Genomic DNA, 23,774 nt, shown 5'->3' with positions numbered 1-23,774 from the left:
GTATGCTAGCTAACAGATTTTTAAACTTACTTTGGAACCATTTTAGATTTATAGAAAAGTCGTGCGGAGTCTAGAGTCCCACATACCCTTTTCCCAACTTCCCTAACATGAACTTCTTACACATCCACAGCACATTTGTCAAAACCAAGAAATTAACATTGGTGCAATATATTAACTGCAGGCTTTATTCAGCTTTCACTCTTTTTTCTAATATTGTCGTTTTTCTATCCCAGGATCCAATCCAGGACACCACATTGCTTTTAGTTCTCACACTTCCTTGCTTTCTTCCAGTCTAGCGTTTTCTCAGCCTTGCTTTTCTTGACTTTGACATACTTGAAGAGCAGCCGTCAGGTATTTTGTGGATGTCCATCCTTTGAGGTTTTATTAATGTTTTCTCATGATTCGAGTGGGGTTATGGATTTTGGGGAAAGAAAACCACAGAGGTGAAGTGCCTTTCTCGTCACATCCCGTCGGGGGACCTAACATGACTCATCCCTGGTGAGGTTAACCTGGATCACTTGGCCAAGATAGAGTCCGCTGGGTTTCTTCACCAGAAAGTCACCATTTTCCCCTTTCTGCCTTCTATCTGTGGGAAGCAAGTCAGTCAGTCCAGCCCCTACTCAAAGGGAGGAGAATTAAGCTTACACAGATTACTTAGAATTCTTCTGTGAGACAGACTTGTTTCTTGTCCTCAGATATTTATTCAATCATTTATTTATATCAGTATGTCCTCATATATATTTATTTTATTCTCTGAGTTAGAATCCAGTGCTATCATTATGTATTTTGTTGTGTGATTGTCCCAGTTTTGGCCATTGGGAATTTTCTCAGTTTGGTTCCTGTGTTTCTTTGGTATGCACCTCCCCTAACTGCAGCATTTCCTTATTTTCTTGGACCAACAAGATACTGCACACTTATTTTGCATTTTCCCTGACCCAGTCCTAAAATCAGCCTATTTTCTTTTTCTTTTGAGACAGAGTCTTGCTCTGTCGCCCAGGCTGGAGTGCAGTGGTGCAGTCTCGCCTCACTGCAGCCTCCACCTCCTGGGTTCAAGCGATTCTCCTGCCTCAGCCTCCTGAGTAGCTGGGACTACAGGTGTGCCCCACCATGCCCAGCTAATTTTTTGTATTTTTAGTAGAGATGGGGGTTTCACTATGTTGGCCAGGATGGTCTCGATCTCCTGACCTTGTGATCCACCCGCCTTGGCCTCCCAAAGTGCTGAGATTACAGGCATGAGCCACCGTGCCTGGCCAATCAGCCTATTTTCTAAAGAGTACTGGTTTCTTTTACTGGAGAATGAAATATTAGAAGCAAGTCTGTGTGTTGAGAATGCTTATTGCTACTGGAGTGCCATCATTTCTAGGTAGATGGACAGGTTTATATTCATGTCTCCCACTCTAATCCAGTATCACAGAGTTCAATTCTAGTCTTTCTCTTTTGCTTATTTTTAACTTCTCTCTCTGACAATGTGAAATCTGGCTCCCATCATCTGCAATGTTTTTCTTCATTTGTTTACATGTAAAGTAGTTTCAGAACTGCTGACACTGGCTGGGCATGGTGGTTCATGCCTGTAATCCCAGCACTTTGGGAGGCCGAGGCGGGTGGATCACCTGAGGTCAGGAGTTCAAGACCAGCCCGGGCAACATGACAAAACCCCGTCTCTAACTAAAAACACAAAAATTAGCTGGGTGTGGGAGTGCATGCCTGTAATCTCAGCTACTCGGGAGGCTGAGGCAGGAGAATCTCTTGAACCCGGGAGGCGGAGGGTGCAGTGAGCCGAGATCACACCACTGGACTCCAGCCTGAGTGACAGATGGAGACTCTGTCTCAAAAAAAAAAAAAAAAAAAAAAGAATTGCTAACATTTGCCCCTGTGAGAAAGAAATTCACCAACTGGAGTACAGTGTTTACATACAGATTGTTTTGTCTTTAGACTTTAAATATCCAGTCAAAACACTGTTTTCCAAAGTTACCTAGATCAATGACTCTTTTCACACTCCCTCAGCAAATGTATGTCATACATTTGTAATAGAGTTAGGTCTTTTTGTCGCAGATTAAATTCTATCCTGGTATTCCTCAACATTCTGGATGATTTTTTAAATTAGCATACAGTGAAGCTCCCCCTTTGTGGTGTATGGGCCTATGGGTTTTGACAAATTCATGAAGCCATATATCGACTACCCCAGTACCATAGACAACAGTTCCAATAACCTAAAATAGAACATGTGTTGTCCCTGTGTAGCCGATTTCTCCTCTAATCTTTGACAATCACTGAACTGTTTTCCATCCCCATAGTTTTGCCTTTTCCATAATGTCATATGCCTGGAATTACATAACATGTAGTCTTCTGGGTCTGGCTTCTTTTATTTAGCAAAATGCATTTAAGATTCATCCACATTGTTGCGGGAATCAAATAGCTCATTCCTTTCATTGCTGAGTAGTATTCCATTGTATGGATAGATCACGGTTTTTAAATATATTTGCCTGTTGAAGGTCATCTTGGTTGCTTCCATTTTTTAGTGATTATGAATAAAGTTGCTATAAACATAGGTTAGCATGTTTTTGTGTGAATGTAAGTTTCTGATTCACTTGATTAAATACCTAGGAGTGTGATTGTTGATTTATATAAGTCTGTGTTTAACTTTGTAAGAAACTGCCAAACTCTTTTCCAAAGTGACTGTACCACTTTGCATTCCCACCAGTGATAAATGGGAGTTCTTATGGTTCTCTGTCTTCATCATCATTTGGTGTCATCTGATTGATTTTAGCAATTCTAATCAGTGAGAAGTGATATCTAATTGTGGTTTTAATTTATACTTCCCTGGTGACAATGATATTGATCATCTTTTCATATCCTCACGTGTCATTTGGATTTCTTATATGATGAAGCGTCTACTTAAATCAGTTGCCCATTTTTTAATTGGGTCATATGTTTGCTTATGGTAAAATTTTAAGAGTTCTTTGTATATTCTGAATACAAGGCTTTCATCAGACATGTGATTTATAAATATTTCTTCCAGTCTGTAGCTAGTCTTTTCATTCTCTTAACAGTGTCTTTCAAAGAGCAAAAGTTTTTAATTTTAAGTCCAACTAAACAGTTTTTTCTCTTTCATGGATTGTGCTTTTGTTGTTGTATCTAAAATGTTATTGCCAAACCCAAGTCCTGCTGATTTTCTATGTTTACTTATAGAATTTCATAGTTTCACTTTTTACTTTTATGTCTTTGATCCATTTTGAATTAATTTTTATATGAGATATAAGGTATGTATTCTTCAATATGCCTTCTTTTATTTTGTTGGTTTTGAACATGCGTTTTGAACATAGACAGTCTTATTTTAGTACCATTTGGTGAAAAGAACATCATTTTTCCATTGAATTTAATTAGCATGTTTAAAAAAAATGTTGTTGACTAAATATTTGTAGATCTATTTCTGTGCTCTGTCTTCTGTTCCACTGGTCTATGGGTCTATCTTCCCACCAATATCATTCTGTCTTGATTACTACAGCTTTATATTGTCTTAAAATCATGTAGAATGAGTCCTTCAATTTTGTTCTTTTTCTGAATAGTTTTGTTTATTGTAGTCCATTTGCCCTTCCATATAAGTTTTAAGATCATCTTATTGATATTTTCAAAACAGTTTTCTGGGATTTTAATTGGAATTCCATTAAATCTATAGATTAAATCTTAACAACATTGAATTTTTAAATTCAGGAACATGGTATATCTTTTCCACTTACGTCTTCTTTAATTTTTCACCTGTCTTATAGTTGTCAGAATATATATCCTGCACAGATTTTGTTAGGTTTACATTTAAGTACGTCATATTCGTGTGTGTGCTATTGTAAATGATATTTTTTTATTTTAGAAGAATCTAAAATATTTCGATTCCTAGTATATAAGAATACAAATGGCTTTTGTATATTTACTATGTATCTGAAAACTTGCTAAACAAGCATTTTTGAAAAAAAAAAGACAATCTGTCTCTATTTTCTCATTGATTGTAAAATCCCTATTGCAAAGCATTTTGAAAAAGACGTTTGAAGAAAAACCTATGTATTTTCTCATATTATAGACAATTCACAAGAAAAAGCACACAGGCCAGATGCCGTGGATCATGTCTATAATTTCAGCACTTTGGGAGGTTGAGGTGGGCAGATTGCTTGAGATCAGGAGTTTGAGACCAGCCTGGCAGACATGGCGAAACCCCGTCTCTACTAAAAATACAAAAATTATCTGGGCATGGGGGCACATGCCTGTAATACCAGCTACTCGGGAGGCTGAGGCACGAGAATCGCTTCAATCTGCGAGGTGGAGGTTGCAATGAGCCGAGATCACACTACTGAGCTCCAGCCTGGGCAACAGAGGGAGACTCTGTCTCAATTAAAAAAAAAAAAAAAAGAGAGAGAGAGAAAGAGAAAAGTCCACAAATGGCTTCTGAAGATAAGAAAAGATGCTCAGACAGCTTGAAATAAGGGAAGCTGAAATTGAGACTATGCTGACAAATTATGTTTCATCTCTAATATTGGCAAATGTCTTAACCTTTGGTAATAGGGGTGCTAGCCATCTTCGTCATACAAGCCCACGTGGAAGGCAATTTGGCAACATTTAGCAAAATTACAAAATTACAGTCCTTAACCCAGCAATTCAATTTCCAGGAATGTATCCTACAGATATTCTTGCAAATGTACAAATGACAAATGTACAAGATTACTAATTGTAATATGTTTATCATAGAAGAAAAAAATACCATAAATGTGAATCAATATGGAATTGGCTAAATATGTTATATCTACACAAAGTAATACTATATAAACTTAAAACTAGATTTCAACAAGACCTTTGCATTATTTGCAGATGGAATTTAATAAAATACAATAATTAGGTACAACTAACAACAAACTTATACGAGATTTACATATTCCAATGAGAATTCATTTCAAATGTGTCATTAAATCTGAACACAGAAATAAATGGACCTTGAAACCAGCTCTTTATTGAGTCACAAAGTGTTAAGCCAAATTTTTTAAAAATAATGAAATCATGTTAATTATACATAAAAATTTTTTATTTCTTTTGTGGCCCTCCTTTGAAAATATTTTATTAATTAACAATATAACTATAGCAAATAAATGTGCTGTTAATAAATTTTTAATGTTAATTTCACCTCTGTTATTCATTTTCAGATTTTAGTTTTGTGTATGTTGATAATTTATATAGCATATTAGTACAGAGGTACAGAAGTGTGATTTATAATTTAATATACATCTAAAGGGGATACATGCTTAACTTTATCAATGGAATTTGTGATAAAGTTTGCAGACTATTGCCTTAGAGAAGAGCTCTCACTCGGGAGGCCCTGGCCAAGTTGTGTAGTGAGGAGAGTTGTTGAGAGGAAAAGAGAAAAAATGAGAGGTATTAAGGTCCAGAAGAGAGTTATCACCTGCCTCAGAACACAAGCGTGCAGGATGATATAGCTTTTAGTGCCAAGAAGTAGAATTCTAGCATCTCTAGGTGGTGAGAAACAAAGGATTAAGAATTTTTTTTTCTCTAACACTCTAAAGAAAGGTTCTTGAGCTAGGAAAGGATTACTTGCGCCTTGTTAGAATCAGACATGGCGTCAGGGGATGCAGGACGCTCACTTGAGCTGCCAGTCACCGACTGAGTAAGTGGAGCAGTGTTTCTTCCACAGACTCAACTGAGAAGTCAGCATCTGGGGCAGGCACCATGAATCTGCCTTTTCAGTAAGACCTAAATCACTTTTATAAAGCCACCTATCCCTGAGAACCAGCAATGGCAGGTTCTTGAAGGATGTAAAACATGATGCTTGGGGTTATCATTGCTACGGGTTTTGTTTTGACTTGTTTGAGATCAGTTAACATTCTAAGGCAGGGGATGGAAACCAACTTTATTTGTAAGCTCTGCAACTTTTTTTTTTTTTTTTGAGACAGGGTGTCACTCTGTTGCCCAGGCTGGAGTGCAGTGGCACAACCACAACTCACAAGATCCTCAACCTCCCAGCCTTAAAAGATCCTCCCACCTCAGCCTCCCAAATAGGTGGGACCACAGTCACACAACACTATGCCTGGCTAATTTTTGTGTATTTGGTAGTGACAGAGGTCTACCTTTGTTGCCCAGGCTGGTCTCAAACTCCTGGCTTCAAGCAATTTGCCCTCTTCACCCTCACAAAGTGCTGAGATTACAGGTGTGAGCCACCATGCCCTGCCCAAGCTCTGCATCTTAAACCTCGTTTGTCTGTCCCTCACAGCTTAACACAATGCTGCACACCACGGACTGGCATGCTCTCTCCGAAAAGATAATAATATGTTAGGCTTTGTGGTCTATACAGCCTCGAACACAGCTACTCAACTCTGCCTCTGCAGCAGGAAATCAGCCACCAACAATATATTACCAAACGGGTGTAGCTATGTTTCAATAAAACTTTACATGCAAAAGCAGGCCTGGTTTGCCCATGCTTGCTATTCGTGTTTGTAATGTACATGCCCCTCATGCAATGCAGTTCCTTACCTTATTGCTTAGTCACCTTAAAGCCCTGCTTGTTACTCGGTGCGGTGGCCTTGCTGATGACTACTTATCCCTGTTTTGGGCCTAGCCTTTCAATGCAGGAATCCAGCCCCAGGGAGGGAAACTAATGACTGGAGAAGTTTCTAGGCAAGTGCAGAAAATGACACGGGATGAACATATGTAAGAACATCAAGTTCAGGATCCTGAGCAGTTGTCAGAAATTTCACTTCACCCCATCCCAGCAAGGCTGTTGTATTTGGGGAAGACATTATTTCAAGAGAGGAGGAGATTGTGGAAAATCAGTAGGCAGCAGGAGATGGTGCTCTTGATCATACTCCCATTTCAGACGATTCTGTGGGGGCCTCTTTATTGTCCCTCTGCTCCCCCAGGTGCTTTCCTCCTTTCATGAGGCATTGTCCTCCATCCCTCTTTTTCCCCAGTCAGGTGCCAGACTTTTAGGAGGCCGCCCAGAGCACTGGTGGTGAAGCTTAGCAAAGCAATGCATTTGCAATCTAAGATAAAACACTAGTACTTTGGAAGCAATGCTCCCACATTTTGAAATGCATCAAGAAAAGAAAATGAAAGATTAGGTGCTTAATCTTCACCCTTCAATAAACCCCCAAATGATAAATTTTTTTTTTTTTTTGAGGCAGAGTCTCACTCTGTCGCCCAGGCTGGAGTGCAATGGTGTGATCTCCGTTCACTGCAAGCTCAACCTTCTGGGTTCGCGCCATTCTTCTGCCTCAGCCTCCCGAGTAGCTGGGACTATAGGCACACGCCACCATACCTGGCTAATTTTTTTGTATTTTTAGTAAAGACTGGGTTTCACCGTGTTAGCCAGGATGGTCTTGATCTCCTGACCTCGTCATCCGCCCGCCTCAGCCTCCCAAAGTGCTGGGATTACAGGTGTGAGCCACCGCGCCCGGCCCAAACTGTGAATCTTAAAGTTTTCCATACAGGCCCATGTGTATTTCATCTCTGGCTGAAATGGGGTGTCTGTTTCTACACATCCAGTTGATTCTTGAACAAATGTAGGGGTCAGGGGCGCCAATGCCTGCTCAGTTGAAAATCTGCATGTAACTTTTGACTCCCCAGAAGCTTAACAACTAATAGCCTACTGCTGACTGGAAGCCTTACCAATAACATAAACAGCCAATAAACACATATTTTTTATGTTCTATGTCTATACTGGATTCTTACAATAAAGTAAGCTAGAGAAAAGAAAATGTTATTAAGAAAATCCTAAGGAAGAGAAGATATATCTACTATTTGTAAATATTAACTATTTGTTAATACTAAATATTTACTATTATATTATATTTACTATTTGTTAAGTGGAAGTGGATCATCATAAAGGCCTTCATTCTGGTTGTCTTCACACTGAGCAGGCTGAGGTGGAGGAGGAAGAGGAGGGATTGGTCTTGCTGTCTCAGGGGTGGCAGAGGCAGAAGAAAATTTACGGATAAATGGACCCACGCAGTTCAAACCTATGTTGTTCAAGGGTCAGCAGTATAGGGAAAGTTTCACCCTTGTATTCTATTTTTTATTCATAGAATTAAAATAGAAATCCTAAAAATGCCCCCCGTGGTTTTCACCTGGATGTGTATTAAGGAGGGTTAATTTTTTCGCTTGCTTAACCCTGAGAACACAGCATTGACTTGAAAGTTACTGTATGGAAAAGCATTAAGGAGAGAGTCTGCAGTCGCATTCCTTCCCTGGACCGTAGAGTGGCCGGTTTTCCCTGATGGTGGCACTGAATGACCAAAGTGACAGGCAGCATCTAGGCAGGGCTGTGCACAGTCACCGCCGCTGGATTTCAAAGTTCCTGAATCAAGATCGTCTGACCTGTTCTCCTGCTCTTTGGCAGGTTCTGTCTCCGGCAGGCTTTGAGGATGAAGGCTGTGGGCATTCTGACCATCATTGGCTGCCTGGTCACAGGCGCCGAGTCCAAAATCTACACTCGCTGCAAACTGGCTAAAATATTCTCGAGGGCTGGCCTGGACAATTACTGGGGCTTCAGCCTTGGAAACTGTGAGATTATTTCTTTCCTGCTCTCTTTCTGTCCTTGACCTTTCCCCTGAGATGTTGAAGGTCCTGGCCACACTCCCTGCTGTGTCTTCCCAACCCTGCTCTGCCCTCACCGCACCCAGGGGTGGCTGCTAGCCTAACTGTGGCTCTCTGGGTCTCCTCTCCTTTCACCCCTGCCCCTCATGTCCTTATTCCTGGAGTCTTGTCATTACGACACTAGCCAGGGAAGGGGAAAATAATGCCACCTCTGCTGGCATTGTGGGGAGCGGGGGGACCTGACTTTTGGTCTAGATTAGGCTCAGCCCCTGACTGGGTGTGCAGCTTCAGGTGTGCCATCCCAGCCCCCGATGTGCCCCTCGTGTGTGCCCTGGGTGCATGCCCGCCCTGCCCTGCCCAAGGTGTATTGGGAGGAAGCAGTCAGGTAACAGGGATAAGGAAACTCGCCCTCAGACCAGGCTTAGAGCAAACGATGCACTTCCTTTGCTGGTGTTTCTGGCTTTCCCCCCTCCAGGGATCTGCATGGCATATTATGAGAGCGGCTACAACACCACGGCCCAGACGGTCCTGGATGACGGCAGCATTGACTACGGCATCTTCCAGATCAACAGCTTCGTGTGGTGCAGACGCGGAAAGCTGAAGGAGAACAACCACTGCCACGTCGCCTGCTCAGGTGAGGCTCTGACTTTCCAGGAATGCCTTCCTCAAGACCAGGCGAGAAAGCCGACGATGGGATCACCAACCATGTTTTGCTTTAACTAAAATTTGGAGTTCAGACTTGCAAATAGGTCTGTTCCAGGTTGGTAAATTATGCAACAGTTTCCAAGGTGACACTCAGGATCCTGCGGTTGACTTGTCCAAAGATGACTTATTCCTTGTAGGACAGTTTTATAAAGCCCTCCACTAAAGCAGGGGGATGGACAAGCAACCCTACTGCCCTTTCATGTATAGAGATATTTGATGTCTTCAGTAAGAAAAAGGAAGCTGCCTACCAGCTGCTTTCCATAAGCAATTCACTCAAAGGATGCAGTTTGTACTTCTTTGAGCAGAATGAGATGAATACAATTTACGTTTCTTTCTCTTTTCTTTTTTTTGAGACAGGGTCTCACTCTGTTGCCGAGGCTGGAGTATAGTGGTGCGTTCATAGCTCATTGCAGTCTTGACCTCCATGACTCAAGCAACCTTCCCTGCTCTGGGTGGCTAGAACTACAGGCATATGCCCAGCTATTTTTATTTTTATTTTTTTTGTAAAAACAGAGTCTGTCTGTGGGGTCTTTCTATGGGGGTCTCGCCCAGGCTGGTCTTGAACTCCTGGCCTAAAATGACTCTCTGACTTCACTCTTGTACCTTACATGGCAAAAGGGACTTTGCAGATGTGAGGAAGGATCTGAGCTTGAGCAAGAGAGATTATCCTGGGCAATGTGCGTGGAGCCAATCCAAACTCATGAGTCCTTAGAAGGAGAGAATCTTGTCCAGCATACCAAGTCATTAAAATATCATTGAATTCACTTAGAAAGGAATTTAGGTTTCTATTGCTGCCCTAAAAAATTACCACAAACTTGTGGCTTAAACACCACAAAATTTCCCTACAGTCCTCTAGGCTGGAAGAGTTCCAGGGGATTCACAGGGCTGAAGTCAAGGTGTTGACAGGTCTGTTTTCCTTTCTGGAGACTCTGTGGGAAGATCCATGTCCTTGCTCATTTGGGTTTTGGCAGAGTTCAGTTCCTTGGGGGTGTCGAACTGAGATCCCTGTTGCTTGCAGGTTGTCACCCAAGGGCCATTCCAGGCTTCTAGGGACCACTCACACCTCTTGACTCATGGCCCCTTACTCCATCTTCACAGCCAGCAATGGTGGGTCGAGTCCCTTTCACACTTTGAATCTTTCCTCCTTCTTCTGTCATGGGATCTCTCTGTAACCACAGCTGGGCAAGATTCTCTGCTTCTAAGGACTCAGGCAGAGTCCCTTTTGCCATGTAAGGTACAAGAGTGAAGTCAGAGAGTCACCTTAGGCCAGGAGTTCAAGACCAGCCTGGGCGAGACCCCATAGCGAGACCCTACAGCCAGACTCTGTCTCCACAAAAATTAAAAATAGCTGGGCATATGCCTGTAGTTCTAGCCAGCCAGAGTACATTTTTTGAGAACCAAGTTGTTACATTCTTTACCTCCCATATCATAAAGTATCCTGGCTGGAAGACAGAACAAATGCAAACTGGGTAATTGGAAGAGAATGTTAATAGACTCTACTTACAAAGATCTGATCAAATCATAGAAAAACCATGGCAATAGTGAAGTGAGGGATTAGGAACCTCTTGCCCAAAGAGGAATGGAAAAAGAGCTGTGACCAGCACTGAGGTACAAAAGGTCTGCCGGGAGACGACTGCCTTCTAGGATCTGAGATCTTCCCTCAAGGGACATGACTTGTGCTGAGTGACCTGACAGAAATAAAGCCAGAAGATATTATATGTATATGCCAACCTCAGTGTCCTTCCTCTGTCCCTTCCCTGCTGATGCCTACTCTTATTTAAACCCCTCTAGAAGTCAGAGGACATGGGAATCCATTGACGCCAACTGTGTGTGTCGGCCTCCGAGTGCACAGAGCATGGTGGAGAAGGGTAGAGAGTAGATCCATCAGGGCAAAGATGAGATACTCAGCTCAGCTCCCATGCATCCTCTCTCACAAAACTATAGGAAAACGTACTCCACCAAAAGGATAAACTAAAACAATTAAGAGGAAACATAGTTCAGGAAACAAGGGACTCGATAAGAGAGAAAGGCAAGAGGAATGCCCAGCCTGAGAGTGAAGGATTATCCCAGGATGAGCTTTTATTAAAGATTTCTAGTTACACCTCATTACGGTCAGAGAATATGGTCTATATCAGTAGTCCCCAACCTTTTTGGCACCAGGAAACAGTTTGTGGAAGACAAATTTTCCATGGACCAGGGGGTGGAGGATTGTTTCAGGATGATTCAAGTGTATTACACTTATTGTCCACTTTATTTCTATTATTATTACATTGCAATATATAAGGAATAATTATGCAACTCACCATAATGTAGAATCAGTGGGAGTCCTCAGCTTATTTTCCTGCAACTAGACAGTCCCATCTGGGGGTGATGGGAGACAGTGACAGATCATCAGGCGCTAGATTCTCATAAGGAGAATGTAACCTAGACCCCTCGCAAGGGCAGTTCACAGTAGGGTTTGCACTCATATAAGAATCTAATGCGGCCACTGATCTGACAGGAGGTGGAGCCCAGACAGTAATGTGGGAGATGGGGAGTGTCTGTAAATACAGATGAAGATTCAATCACTCACCTGCTGCTCACCTTCTTCTGTGAGGCCACAGATCCACATAGGTCTGTAGTTCAGGGATTGGAGATCCCAGGTCTATATGATTTCAAACCTTTAATATTTCTTTAACCTTCTTTTACAGCACAGCAAATGTGTCTTATGGTGAATGTGCATTTGAAAAAAATGTGCATTTTATATTCGGTGGGTGGATGTTCTATAAATGATTGTTACATCCTTTCTGATTTTCTTACTTGTTCTATTATACAGTGAGAAATACATATTGAAATTTGCAACTATCATTTTAGCTTTGTCTATTTCACCTTTCAGTCTTGTCCATTTTTGAAGTTCTGTTCTTAGGCACAGGCACGTATTCTTTGAGGATTGTTATGTCCTTGTGGTGAATTGACTCTTTTATCACTGGAGTCCAAGTTTCTCCTGAACTCTGGTGCTATTTCTCATCCAGAAATCTACTTTGTTTGATAGCAGTATAGCCCACTCTCGCTTTGAGGAGATATTTGTATAGTATGTTTCTTTCCATCCTTCTACTTTTAATCCATCTGTCTTTATATTTAAGGTGAATTATTTTTAAGTAATGTAGTTATGTGTTGCTTTTATATCCATTCTGGTAATTACTGCTTTTCAGTAGGAGTGATTAAACCATAGGTCAGCAAATGTTTGCCTAAAGGGACAACTGATAAATATTTTAGCCTTTTCAGGTCATATGGTTTCGATTGCAACTACTCGACCACGACAGAGTGTGGAAGCAGCCATAGAAAGTATGCAAATGAATGGGCCTGGCTGTGTTCCAATAAGGCTTTATTTACAGAAACGGGAGGTTGGCCTGCGGGTTATGCCATGATTAGGCCTCTTGCATTTAATGTGATTACTGATATGACTAGTTTTTTCTTTTCTTTTCTTTTTTTTTTTTTTTTTGTTGAGATGGAGTTTTGCTCTGTTGCCCAGGCTGGAGTGCAGTGGCACGATCTTGGCTCATTGCACCCTTTGCCTCCTGGGTTCAAGTGATTCTCCTGCCTCAGCCTCCTGAGTAGCTGGGACTACAGGCACATGCCACCACTCCTGGCTAATTTTTTGCACTTTTTTTAGTAGAGATGGGGTTTCACCGTGTTAGCCAGGATGGTCTCGATCTCCTGACCTTGTGATCTGCCTACCTTGGCCTCCCAAAGTGCTGGGATTCCAGGCGTGAGCCACTGCACCCGGCTGATATGGCTAGTTTTAAATTACATCTTGCTATTTTGTTTTCTGTTTGTGCTATCTATTCTTGGTTCCATTTTTTCTGCCTTCTTTTGAATTTATTGAATATTTTTTAGTATTCTTTTTTATTTCCTCCATTGGTTTGTTAGCTATACTTCTATTTTGTTTTTAGTAGTTACTCTAGGGTTTCCAATAGGCATCATTATCTTATTACATTTTACCTTCAAATAACACACCACTTCATATGTAACGTATGAGTTTCTTAACAGTATACTTCAATTTTTCCTATTCCATCCTTTGTGCTGTGTTGTCATGCATTTTTCTTCTATATTTGTATACCTCACAATGCATTTTTATAATTTTTTCTTTAAACAATTGTCTTTTAAATAAATTTTTAAATGAGAAAATAGTTTTATAGTATTTATTACATATTTACTATTTCCAATACTCTTCATTCCTTTGGTGGATTTACTTGAGCAGACAGTTAATTGATATCATTTTCCTTCAGCCTAAAGAACTTTCTTTATTTTGTTTTGTTTTAGAGTAGAGGTCTATTAGCAAGCATTCTCTCTGTCTGAAAATATCTCTACTTAGATTTTGAGGAATATTTTCTTTACATATAAAATTCTGGGCTGACAGTTCTCTTCCACCTCAAGTTGTTATTGTTGTTGTTTTGAGACAGGGTCGTGCTCTGTCTCAAAACAACACCGTGAGTGTAGTGGCATGATCACAACTCACTGCAGCCTTGACCTCCTGGACTCAAGCAATTCTCATGCCTCAGCCTCCTGAGCAGCTGGGACCACAGGCATGTGCCACCATGACTGGCTGATTTAAAAAAAAAAAAATTGTAGAGATGGGGTCTTGTCATGTTGCCCAGGCTGGTCTCAAACTCCTGGGCACAGGCAATCCTCTCACCTCAGCCTCCCAAAGTGCTGGGATTACAGTTGTGAGCCACCACACTTGGCTTCAAGTTTTTAAAGATATTTGGTTGCCTTCTGGCTTGCCTTGTGTATGATGGGAAACCAGTGATTTCCTTCTGTTTGTCCCCAGTATGTAATATGTGTTTTTTTTCTCTAATTGTTTTTAAGATTTTCTCTTTGTCACTCATTTTCAGCAATTCGATGATGTGTGATATTTGTGTTTATCTTACTTGGTATTCATTAACATTTTGTATCCCTGAGTTTATAATTTTCATTAAATTTGGAAACATTTCAGCCATTCTTTCTTCTAATGCTTTTCTTTTCTCCTTCAAGAATTCTAACGGCATGTATGTTCGATCGCTGATGCTGTCCCATTCATCATTGAGGTTCCTCATTTTTTAGTCTTTTTCCCTCCCTGTGTTTTATTTTCAATAGTTTCCATTACCATGTCTTCAAGTCCACTGTTACTTTTTTTTTTAATGCTAATCTATTAAACTTATTGATTGGATGTTTCTTTTCAGATACTGTGTTTTTTATTTGGCATCATAATTTTTTGTATCTTTCATTTCATTTTATTCCTGTTTCTCTTTAAGTCCTTGATATAAATCATCATATTTATAAGCAGTGATTTAAATTTCTTATCAGCTAATTCAATCAACTGTCATTTCTGAGTCTTGCCCTTGACCGATCTTTCTCTTAGTATGTGTCACATTTCTCTGCCTCTGCACATGGAATAATTTTTTATTGAATACCCACACAGTGTATGTGTTGACGGCTTTGTGAGTCCTGGGGTCTTGTCTTCTTAGTTTAAAAGAATTTCAACAAAAGACACACAGCAAAGGAGATGTAGCATAAAGTAATTTATTGAGAAAGAAAAAGACTATTTTGAAAGTTAGGTACAGAATAGACAGTACACCCTGAGAGAGGAAGATTTCAGGGCAGGCTGCTCATGAAGATTGGACAGCAAAGACCGGTACCAGGGATGCTCCCTTTAATGGAGTCTTCCATGGTTATTCATAAGTGGTGGGAAGAGGTGTTGCTAACAAGCGTGTTCTGGGCGATCCTCTTGGTGCACTTGCTCAGTAGCTGTACATGCTTGTCCATACATCTCATGTCTCATTAGCATCTTAAATCTCCACCCAGGGATGTGTTTTTTATTTTTATTTTTTGTGTGTTCTAATAAAACTTTATTTAAGAAAACAGCAGTGGCCTCATGCTGCAGTTTACCAACATCTGCCCTTGAGGAAATTCTAAACAATCCTTCTCTTCTCCTTGTAGAAGATGATATTACACAATTTTTGGCATATGAAGAAGCAATCGATAAATACAAGCACAAAAATATGTAGAAAAATCATATTATCTGTGCCAAACAGAAAATTGCAGAAATATTTCCTTTTTGCAGATTTTTGTGAATTTTTCCAGCTTTTTAACACTTGCAACATGCTATCTTTTTAGTATTTGAAATAGGTGTCCCTTTAATATTTAAATTTTTTTTTCTTTTTTTTAAATTTTATTATTATTATACTTTAAGTTTTAGGGTACATGTGCATAACGTGCACGTTTCTTACATATGTATACATGTGCCATGTTGGTGTGCTGCACCCATTAACTCGTCATTTAGCATTAGGTATATCTCCTGATGCTATCCCTCCCCGCTGCTCCCACCCCACAACAGTCCCCAGTGTGTGATGTTCCCCTTCCTGTGTCCATGTGTTCTCATTGTTCAATTCCCACCTATGAGTGAGAACATGTGGTGTTTGGTTTTTTGTCCTTGTGATAGTTTGCTGAGAATGATGGTTTCCAGCTTCATCCATGTCCCTACAAAGGACATGAACTCATCCTTTTTATGGCTGCATAGTATTCCATGGTGTATATGTGCCACATTTTCTTAATCCAGTCTATCATTGTTGGACATTTGGGTTGGTTCCAAGTCTTTACTATTGTGAATAGTGCCACAATAAACATATGTGTCCATGTGTCTTTATAGCAGCATGATTTATAATCCTTTGGGTATATACCAAGTAATGGGATGGCTGGGTCAAATGGTATTTCTAGTTCTAGATCCCTGAGGAATCACCACACTGACTTTCACAATGGTTGAACTAGTTTACAGTCCCACCAACAGTGTAAAAGTGTTCCTATTTCTCCACATCCTCTCCAGCACCTGTTGTTTCCTGACTTTTTAATGATTGCCATTCTAACTGGTGTGAGATGGTATCTCATCGTGATTTTGATTTGCATTTCTCTGATGGCCAGTGATGATGAGCATGTTTTCATGTGTCTTTTGGCTGCATAAATGTCTTCTTTTGAGAAGTGTCTGTTCATATCCTTTGCCCACTTTTTGATGGGGTTGTTTGTTTTTTTCTTGTAAATTTGTTTATGTTCTTTGTAGATTCTGGATATTAGCCCTTTGTCAGATGAGTAGATTGCAAAAATTTTCTCCCATTCTGTAGGTTGCCTGTTCACTCTGATGATAGTTTTTGCTGTGCAGAAGCTCTTTAGTTTAATTAGATCTCATTTGTCAATTTTGGCTTTTGTTGCCATTGCTTTTGGTGTTTTAGACATGAAGTCTTTGCCCATGCCTATGTCCTGAATGGTATTGCCTAGGTTTTCTTCTGCGGTTTTTATGGTTTTAGGTCTAACATTTAAGTCTTTAATCCACCTCGAATTAATTTTTGTATAAGGTGTAAGGAAGGGATCCAGTTTCAGCTTTCTACATATGGCCTGCCAGCTTTCCCAGCACCATTTATTAAATAGAGAATTCTTTCCCCATTTCTTGTTTTTGTCAGGTTTGTCAAAGATCAGATAGTTGCAGATATGCGGCATTATTTCTGAGGGCTCTGTTCTGTTCCATTGGTCTATATCTCTGTTTTGGTACCAGTACCATGCTGTTTTGGTTACTGTAGCCTTGTAGTATAGTTTGAAGTCAGGCAGCATGATGCCTCCAGCTTTGTTCTTTTGGCTTAGGATTGACTTGGCAATGTGGGCTCTTTTTTGGTTCCATATGAACTTGAAAGTAGTTTTTTCCAATTCTGTGAAGAAAGTCCTTGGTAGCTTGATGGGAATGGCAATGAATCTATAAATTACCTTGGGCAGTATGACCATTTTCATGATATTGATTCTTCCTACCCATGAGCATGGAATGTTCTTCCATTTGTTTGTATCCTCTTTTATTTCATTGAGCAGTGGTTTGTAGTTCTCCTTGAAGAGGTCCTTCATGTCCCTTGTAAGTTGGATTCCTAGGTATTTTATTCTCTTTGAAGCAATTGTGAATGGGAGTTCACTCATGATTTGGCTCTCTGTCTGTTATTGGTGTGTAAGAATGCTTGTGATTTTTGCACATTGATTTTGTATCGTGAAACTTTGCTGAAGTTGCCTATCAGCTTAAGGAGATTTTGGGCTAAGATGATGGGGTTTTCTAGATATACAATCATGTCATCTGCAAACAGGGACAATTTGGCTCCCTCTTTTCCTAATTGAATACCCTTTATTTCCTTCTCCTGCCTGATTGCCCTGGCCAGAACTTCCAACACTATGTTGAATAGGAGTGGTGAGAGAGGGCATCCCTGTTTTGTGCCAGTTTTCAAAGGGAATGCTTCCAGTTTTTTCTTTTCTTTTTTTTTTTTTTTTTTTGGGACAGAGTCTCACTCTGTCACCCAGGCTGAAGTGCAGTGGCACAATCTTGGCTCACTGCAACCTCTGCCTCCAGGGTTCAAGCAATTCTCCTGCCTCAGCCTCCCGAGTAGCTGGGATTACAGGCGTGTGCCACCACAGCCAGCTAATTTTTGTATTTTTAGTAGAGATAGGTTTTGCCATGTTGGCCAGGCTGGTCTCAAACTCCTGACCTCAAGTGATCTGCCTGCCTCAGCCTCCTGAAGTGCTGAGATTACAGGTGTGAGCTGCCACGCCCGGTCGACATACTTTCGTAAGCAAATTCAGTTGTGTCCAACGAGTACTTTCAAAACATCCCAATTGTGCAACAAAATGCTCTAACAACATAGGAGGGGACAAACAACTTTACGTGGTGTCTGCTTCCTGGTCCTGCATGGCCTGACCGTTTCAGGAATCCTTACAGGGCATTGCCAGCCACGCAAACTGCCCTGCCCCCAGTACAAATGTGTGCTTTCTGTACATGCCTGGGATGACCTCCAATCCCAGAATAATAGAATGTGATCTGCTTCCCCCTCACTGTGTCTCTCCAACCCCTAGAGACAGCCCCAAACCCATGTCTCCCAGGAAATACGCTAGACCACTTCCAAACACAAACCAGTGTCTCAGCATTTATCGAGAGCTTATGCACCTGAAATAAAGGGTCTCTAAGTAATTTGCACATATATCAGGTACCAAATGCTTATGTTTTGATAACCTCATAGGTAAATTATTACTAGAAAAATTAGAAGTATATTAAAGTATATTAAAAGTAAATAATTACTAGAAAAATTAAAAGTATATTTTCATTATCAACTTTATTAGCATATACTGTTTCATGAGCAGGAATCTTTGCTTAAGTGGCCTCTGTTGGAAGAAGGAATCAGAGGAAAACAGAATTTAAGCCCTCTATTGGAATACAGGCTCATTAACTGGGTGTGTGAACTCGGTTTATGGGGATAAAATGGTACCCATAGAAATGGTTGTTCTGAGGACTGATGGAGATTTTGCGTGAAGAGATTTAACATGTGCCAGACATAGAGTAAGATTTCAATAAAGTATTAGCTGGTGGTAATAGCTATTATTATCCTAAATATTTATATCTCAAGAAGATAGGCAAAAGACTTTTTTGTTGTTGTTTCTTTGATTGTTTGTTTTGAGATGGATGTTTGTTTTAGAGGATGGTCTCCATCTCCTGACCTGGTGATCTTCCCGCCTTGGCCTCCCAAAGTGCTGGGATTACAGGCGTGAGCCACCACACCAGGATGGCAAGAGACTTTTAGAAGCTGATATAGCTTTAGTTTTCACTGTAGAACTATAAACCAAATGCTAGTGAATTTGCATACGTTGTTTCAATTGCTATCTCTTACAGATGATATATTATGTTACTTTTTCTCCTGGTTAATAGAATTTTGTTTTAAATAAAAATTAAGCCACATTTAGAATAAATTTTCTTAAAAGAAATCTATCACTACGTTTATCTTCTAGTGAAGCCTAACTGAGAAAGCAACAAAATTAGCAACTCAAGGAAATAGCATGCTCAAGGAAAAATTCCACTTTCAACTGAGTTAACAAAATAATTTGGAATTACAATGCCTTATTGAAATGCAACATTTTATGCTAACATTATTTTTTGTTATTTTTCTTGTAATAAAACTAGTACATTTCGATTGTAAAAAATTTTAGAAAATATACAGTAAAGACATAAAAGCATTGGTGAACCCACAGTTAACAGCCAATCTTTCTTAAAATACTGGTGAATTAATGACTATCTTTTTTTTTCTAAACCAGTACTATCTAATAGAACTTTCCATGATGACAAAAATGTCTTCCATCTGTGCTGTCAAACAGAACCACTAGCCATGAGTGGCTATAAAATATCCGAGATGTAGCTAGAACAAATAAGGAACTAAAGTTTTAATTGTGTTTAATGTTAATTAATTACAATTTTTTTAATTTTTCCCAGCTTTATTGAGGTATAACTGACAAATCAAGATTGTATATATTTAAAGTAAATAACATGATAATTTGATATATTTATACTTTGGGAAATGATCACTACAATCGAGTTTAACATTACCTCACATAGTTACTGTGTGTGTGTGAGAGGGTGTGTGTATGAGAGACAGAGAGGGAGACAGAGAGAAAAGAACACTTAAGATCTACTATCAGCAAATTTCAAGTAAGCAGTACAGTATAATTAACTATGGTCACAATAGCATACATTAGATCCCCAGACCTTCCTCACCTTATAACTGAAAGTTTGGACCCTTCCATCAGCATCTTCCCATTTTCCTCACCAGCCACCGCTCTACTCTCTGCTTTTATGAGTTCAACTTTTGTAGATTTTGCATATGAGTGAAATCATGTGGTATTTGTCTTTCTGGGTTTCACTTCCTTCACTTAGCATAACGTCCTTCCATTCATCCATGTTGTTACAAATGTCAGCATTTCCTTCTTTTCCATGACTGAATAATATTCCACTCTCTATATAAACATATTTTTATTCATTCATCTGTCAACAAATATAATTTTAATTTAAATTATCATATGTTGCTAATGCCTGCCATATTGGACAGTATAGCTCTTGATGGATATTTTTATGATATTGGGAACTTAACATTGCATTGGGAGCATTTCTCCATATTATTAAATATCCTGGGAAAACATAATTCAAACGGCTCTTTATTTTATTAAATGAAGGTATTATGATTAATTTGAATATCACTGATTATAAGGCAATTAGATTTTTTCCTTTTAACTCTTGTAAATAAAGCTATAGTAAACCACTTTGTAAAGAAATATTTGTCTGGCATCATGACTATTTCCTTAGGATACATCTGGAGAGAGAAATTATTAGGTGAAAGGATAAAAACCTCGTTAAGGCTCTAAACACATGCTGCTATGTTGGTTTCCTGAGACGTTGAATCCATTATACGCCCATGAGCAAGTATCCAGAGAACCTGCCTCTCTGTGCCCTTGTCAACATCAAGCATTACCCAATTCTCTTAAAAAAAAAAAATCTTTGCATAATTGACAAGCAGAAAGGAGATCAAGTGGTTTGAGTATTTTTGTCCTTGATTGGTGGTTGTGGTGGTCATGGAGATGGACCTCCCAGATCCCCTGCTAAGGGAAGACATGCCGCCCCTGCTGCAGTTGTGTGATGAGCAGACAGTACCTGCCACCTGCTTCAGGATTGGCTTCAGGTGCAGGTTGCTTCCTTCCGGGGTGACCCACACCCAGTGATGTGTGAGGCAGAGGCATGCGGACCTGGCATGTGGGCCTGACTTGGGCCACTCTGATGGGCAGTGCTCACTTGGGAGCTCATGGCTGGGCTGCCAAGGAATTGCTGGGTCTGTGTCACAAATGGACATCTGTGTCTGCCCATCCTGCTTCCCCCCAAACGATTCCTTTCATAGGTGTGGATTGCTGAAAATACCTGGCATTTCAAACCCATCTCAGCATCAGCTCCTGGAGGACTCAACTTGCAGTAGAAGTAATGTTGAACTTGTTTTATTTATTTACCTTTTTCTGTCATGTTTGTGTTGAGGATCTTGAGGCCGCTTCTAAGCAAGCAGGAAAGAATGTGGATATCAACTAATACATTTCAATTCAAAGATTTGTTATGTCTGAAGCAATAGAAAAAATAATAGATGGCAGGGCGTGGTGGCTTATAATGTAATCCCAGCACTTTGGGAGGCCAAAGCCAGAGGATTTCTTGAGCCCAGGAGTTCCAGACCAGCCTGGTGAAACCCTGTCTCTACAAAAGTAAAAATAAAAAATGGTCAGGCGTGGTGGTGCATACCTGTATTCCCAGCTATTTTGAAGGCTGAGGTGGAAGGATGGCTTGAGGCCAGGAGGTTGAGGCTGCAGTGAGCTATTATCATGCCACTGCACTCCAGCCTGGGTGACAGAGTGAGATTCTGTCTCAAAAAGGAAACAGAAAAGGAAAAGTAATAAAGACAAAGACTGATGTATTTGCTTTAAAAGTTAAAACTTTCTGCACATGAAAAACACCCTGGATAAAATTTTTTTAAGACACAAACTGAAAAATGACAATAGATAAAATTTAATATTTACCTGTAAAGAAACCTTACATGTCAAACTAACCCAAATACAGAAAACACTGTACTATCCTGTCTTACGTGCCTTTTTTTTTTTCTTAAGACAGAGTCTCACTCTGTTGCCCAGGCTGGAGTGCAGTGATGTAAACACAACTCATTTCAGCTTTGACCTCCTGGGCTCAAGTGATTCTCCTACCTCAGACTCCCGAGTAGCTGAGACCACAGGTGTGTGCCATCACACTAGGCTAATTTTTTTACGTTTTGTAGAGATGGGGTCTTGCTATGTTGCCCGGACTGGACTCAAACTCCTGGCCTCAAGTGATCCTCCTATCTCGGCCTCCCAAAGTGCTGGGATTGCAGGTCTGAGCCACTACGCCTGGCCTGCGCCTATTTCTTTAGGACATAAAGAACATTTTCACATGGCATCTTCCCTAAACACACTTCCAAAAACCCTTCAGGATTGGGCTCTTCCTCTGAAACGTCAGGTAGTGCAAGATGAAGATGGTCTTAAAACAAAAAGTTCTTTTCATTATAAAGAAGCTTAACAAAAATGAGATTGTGGCTTTGCAGGGAAAATTATAGTTCTTCCAACCTTCCCATCCCAAAAAGACTGAGAAAAGTGAAGTAAACTTGAGTTGGGGTCCCTCTCCAACAACAAAGTCTCGCCTAACCCTGATGACCTCTCTTTTTACAGCCTTGATCACTGATGACCTCACAGATGCGATTATCTGTGCCAAGAAAATTGTTAAAGAGACACAAGGAATGAACTATTGGTAAGAGTCTTTCCTTGGGAGACTTGGGCTGTCATGGGCAAAACCTAGTGTGTGTATTTATCACAGTTATGGTGGAATTGACAAACTCACCTCCGCAGAGTGGTCTAACCAATGGAATGAGACCTTGTCTATATTCTCCTCCATCGGTGTGCGGGTGTGCAATGAACATAGTAGCACATAGAAAGGGAGAGGAGACATGGGATTGGGTTAAGATAATTTGCAATTGCTTTTCATATGAGCATATTCCAAACAATGGAGAAAGGTATTTTCTAAAGTGACTTGGAAAGGGTCAATGAGTCAATTCAACAGAGGGAAAAAAATACTTGAGTTTGCTCTAGATTTGGATAAGATTTTGAAGGTTATGGCAACATTTTGCAGGGAAAGAGAATGAGCAGCAGCAAGAGGAAAGTGAGCAGGTCTGTGTCATGGTGACTCAGCAGAAAGCGTCCCCAGCATTGAGCATGGGGCCTTGCATTCGCTGCTGCTGTGTTCTGGTGAACGTTGCCAGCCGGCCCCACTCAGAGAACCCGAATTTTCACAGATGTGGGTGTGCCATGAAATGACCCGTCCTTAAAAAAGTTGATTGCTTGTTGCTGAAGCTAACAATGGCTAGGAGAAAACCCGGAGACAAAAGTCTGAACAAGGCAAAATGACAGTGTCCTTGGATCTCAGAAGCGAATGAAACCCAACCCGGGGTTCCACTGGTGATTTTGGTTAATTTCTGTAGACTTTGAAACTGAGACGGTTTGGATTGTCATGCTTCTTTCTGCTGCTCTTGCTTCCCTCTCGTCCTCAGGCAAGGCTGGAAGAAACACTGTGAGGGGAGAGACCTGTCCGACTGGAAAAAAAGCTGTGAGGTTTCCTAAACCGGAACTGGACCCAGGATGCTTTGCAGCAACGCCCTAGGGTTTGCAGTGAATGTTCAAATGCCTGTGTCATCTTGTCCCGTTTCCTCCCAATATTCCTTCTCAAACTTGGAGAGGGAAAATTAAGCTATACTTTTAAGAAAATAAATATTTCCATTTAAATGTCTTCACCCTGACTCGGTTACCTTTTCCCTTTCTTTTCTTTCTTTCGTTCTCTTTCTTTCTTTCTCTCTCTCTTTCTTTCTCTCTCTTTTCTTTCTTTCTTTCTTTCTTTCCTTCTTTCTTTCTTTCTTTTTTCTTTCTCTCTCTCTCTTCCTTTCTTCCTTCCTCCCTCCTTCCCTTCTTTCTTCCTCCCTCCTTCCCTTCTTTCTTTCTTTCTTTCTTTTTCTTTTTCCTTCCTTCCTTCCTTTTTTTTTTTTCAGAGTCTTGTGCTCTGTCCCCCAGGCTGGAGT

At 40.4% G+C, this 23,774-nt stretch overlaps 1 protein-coding gene across 1 annotated transcript; it reads left to right on the top strand.

The window, feature by feature from the left end:
* Positions 1-5,624: 5,624 nt before the first annotated feature.
* LYZL2 (lysozyme like 2) lies at positions 5,625-23,489 on the top strand. The gene is given in 6 exon segments (XM_024253921.2): positions 5,625-5,663; positions 5,665-5,741; positions 8,390-8,553; positions 9,062-9,220; positions 22,378-22,456; positions 23,253-23,489. Coding segments are annotated over 6 exon segments (588 nt in total). The 3' UTR covers positions 23,323-23,489.
* Positions 23,490-23,774: the final 285 nt, after the last annotated feature.

This window comes from Pongo abelii, chromosome 8 (genome assembly GCF_028885655.2).
Source record: "Pongo abelii isolate AG06213 chromosome 8, NHGRI_mPonAbe1-v2.0_pri, whole genome shotgun sequence".
Lineage (NCBI taxonomy): Eukaryota > Metazoa > Chordata > Mammalia > Primates > Hominidae > Pongo > Pongo abelii.
This window is presented reverse-complemented; position numbering and strand designations above follow the sequence as displayed.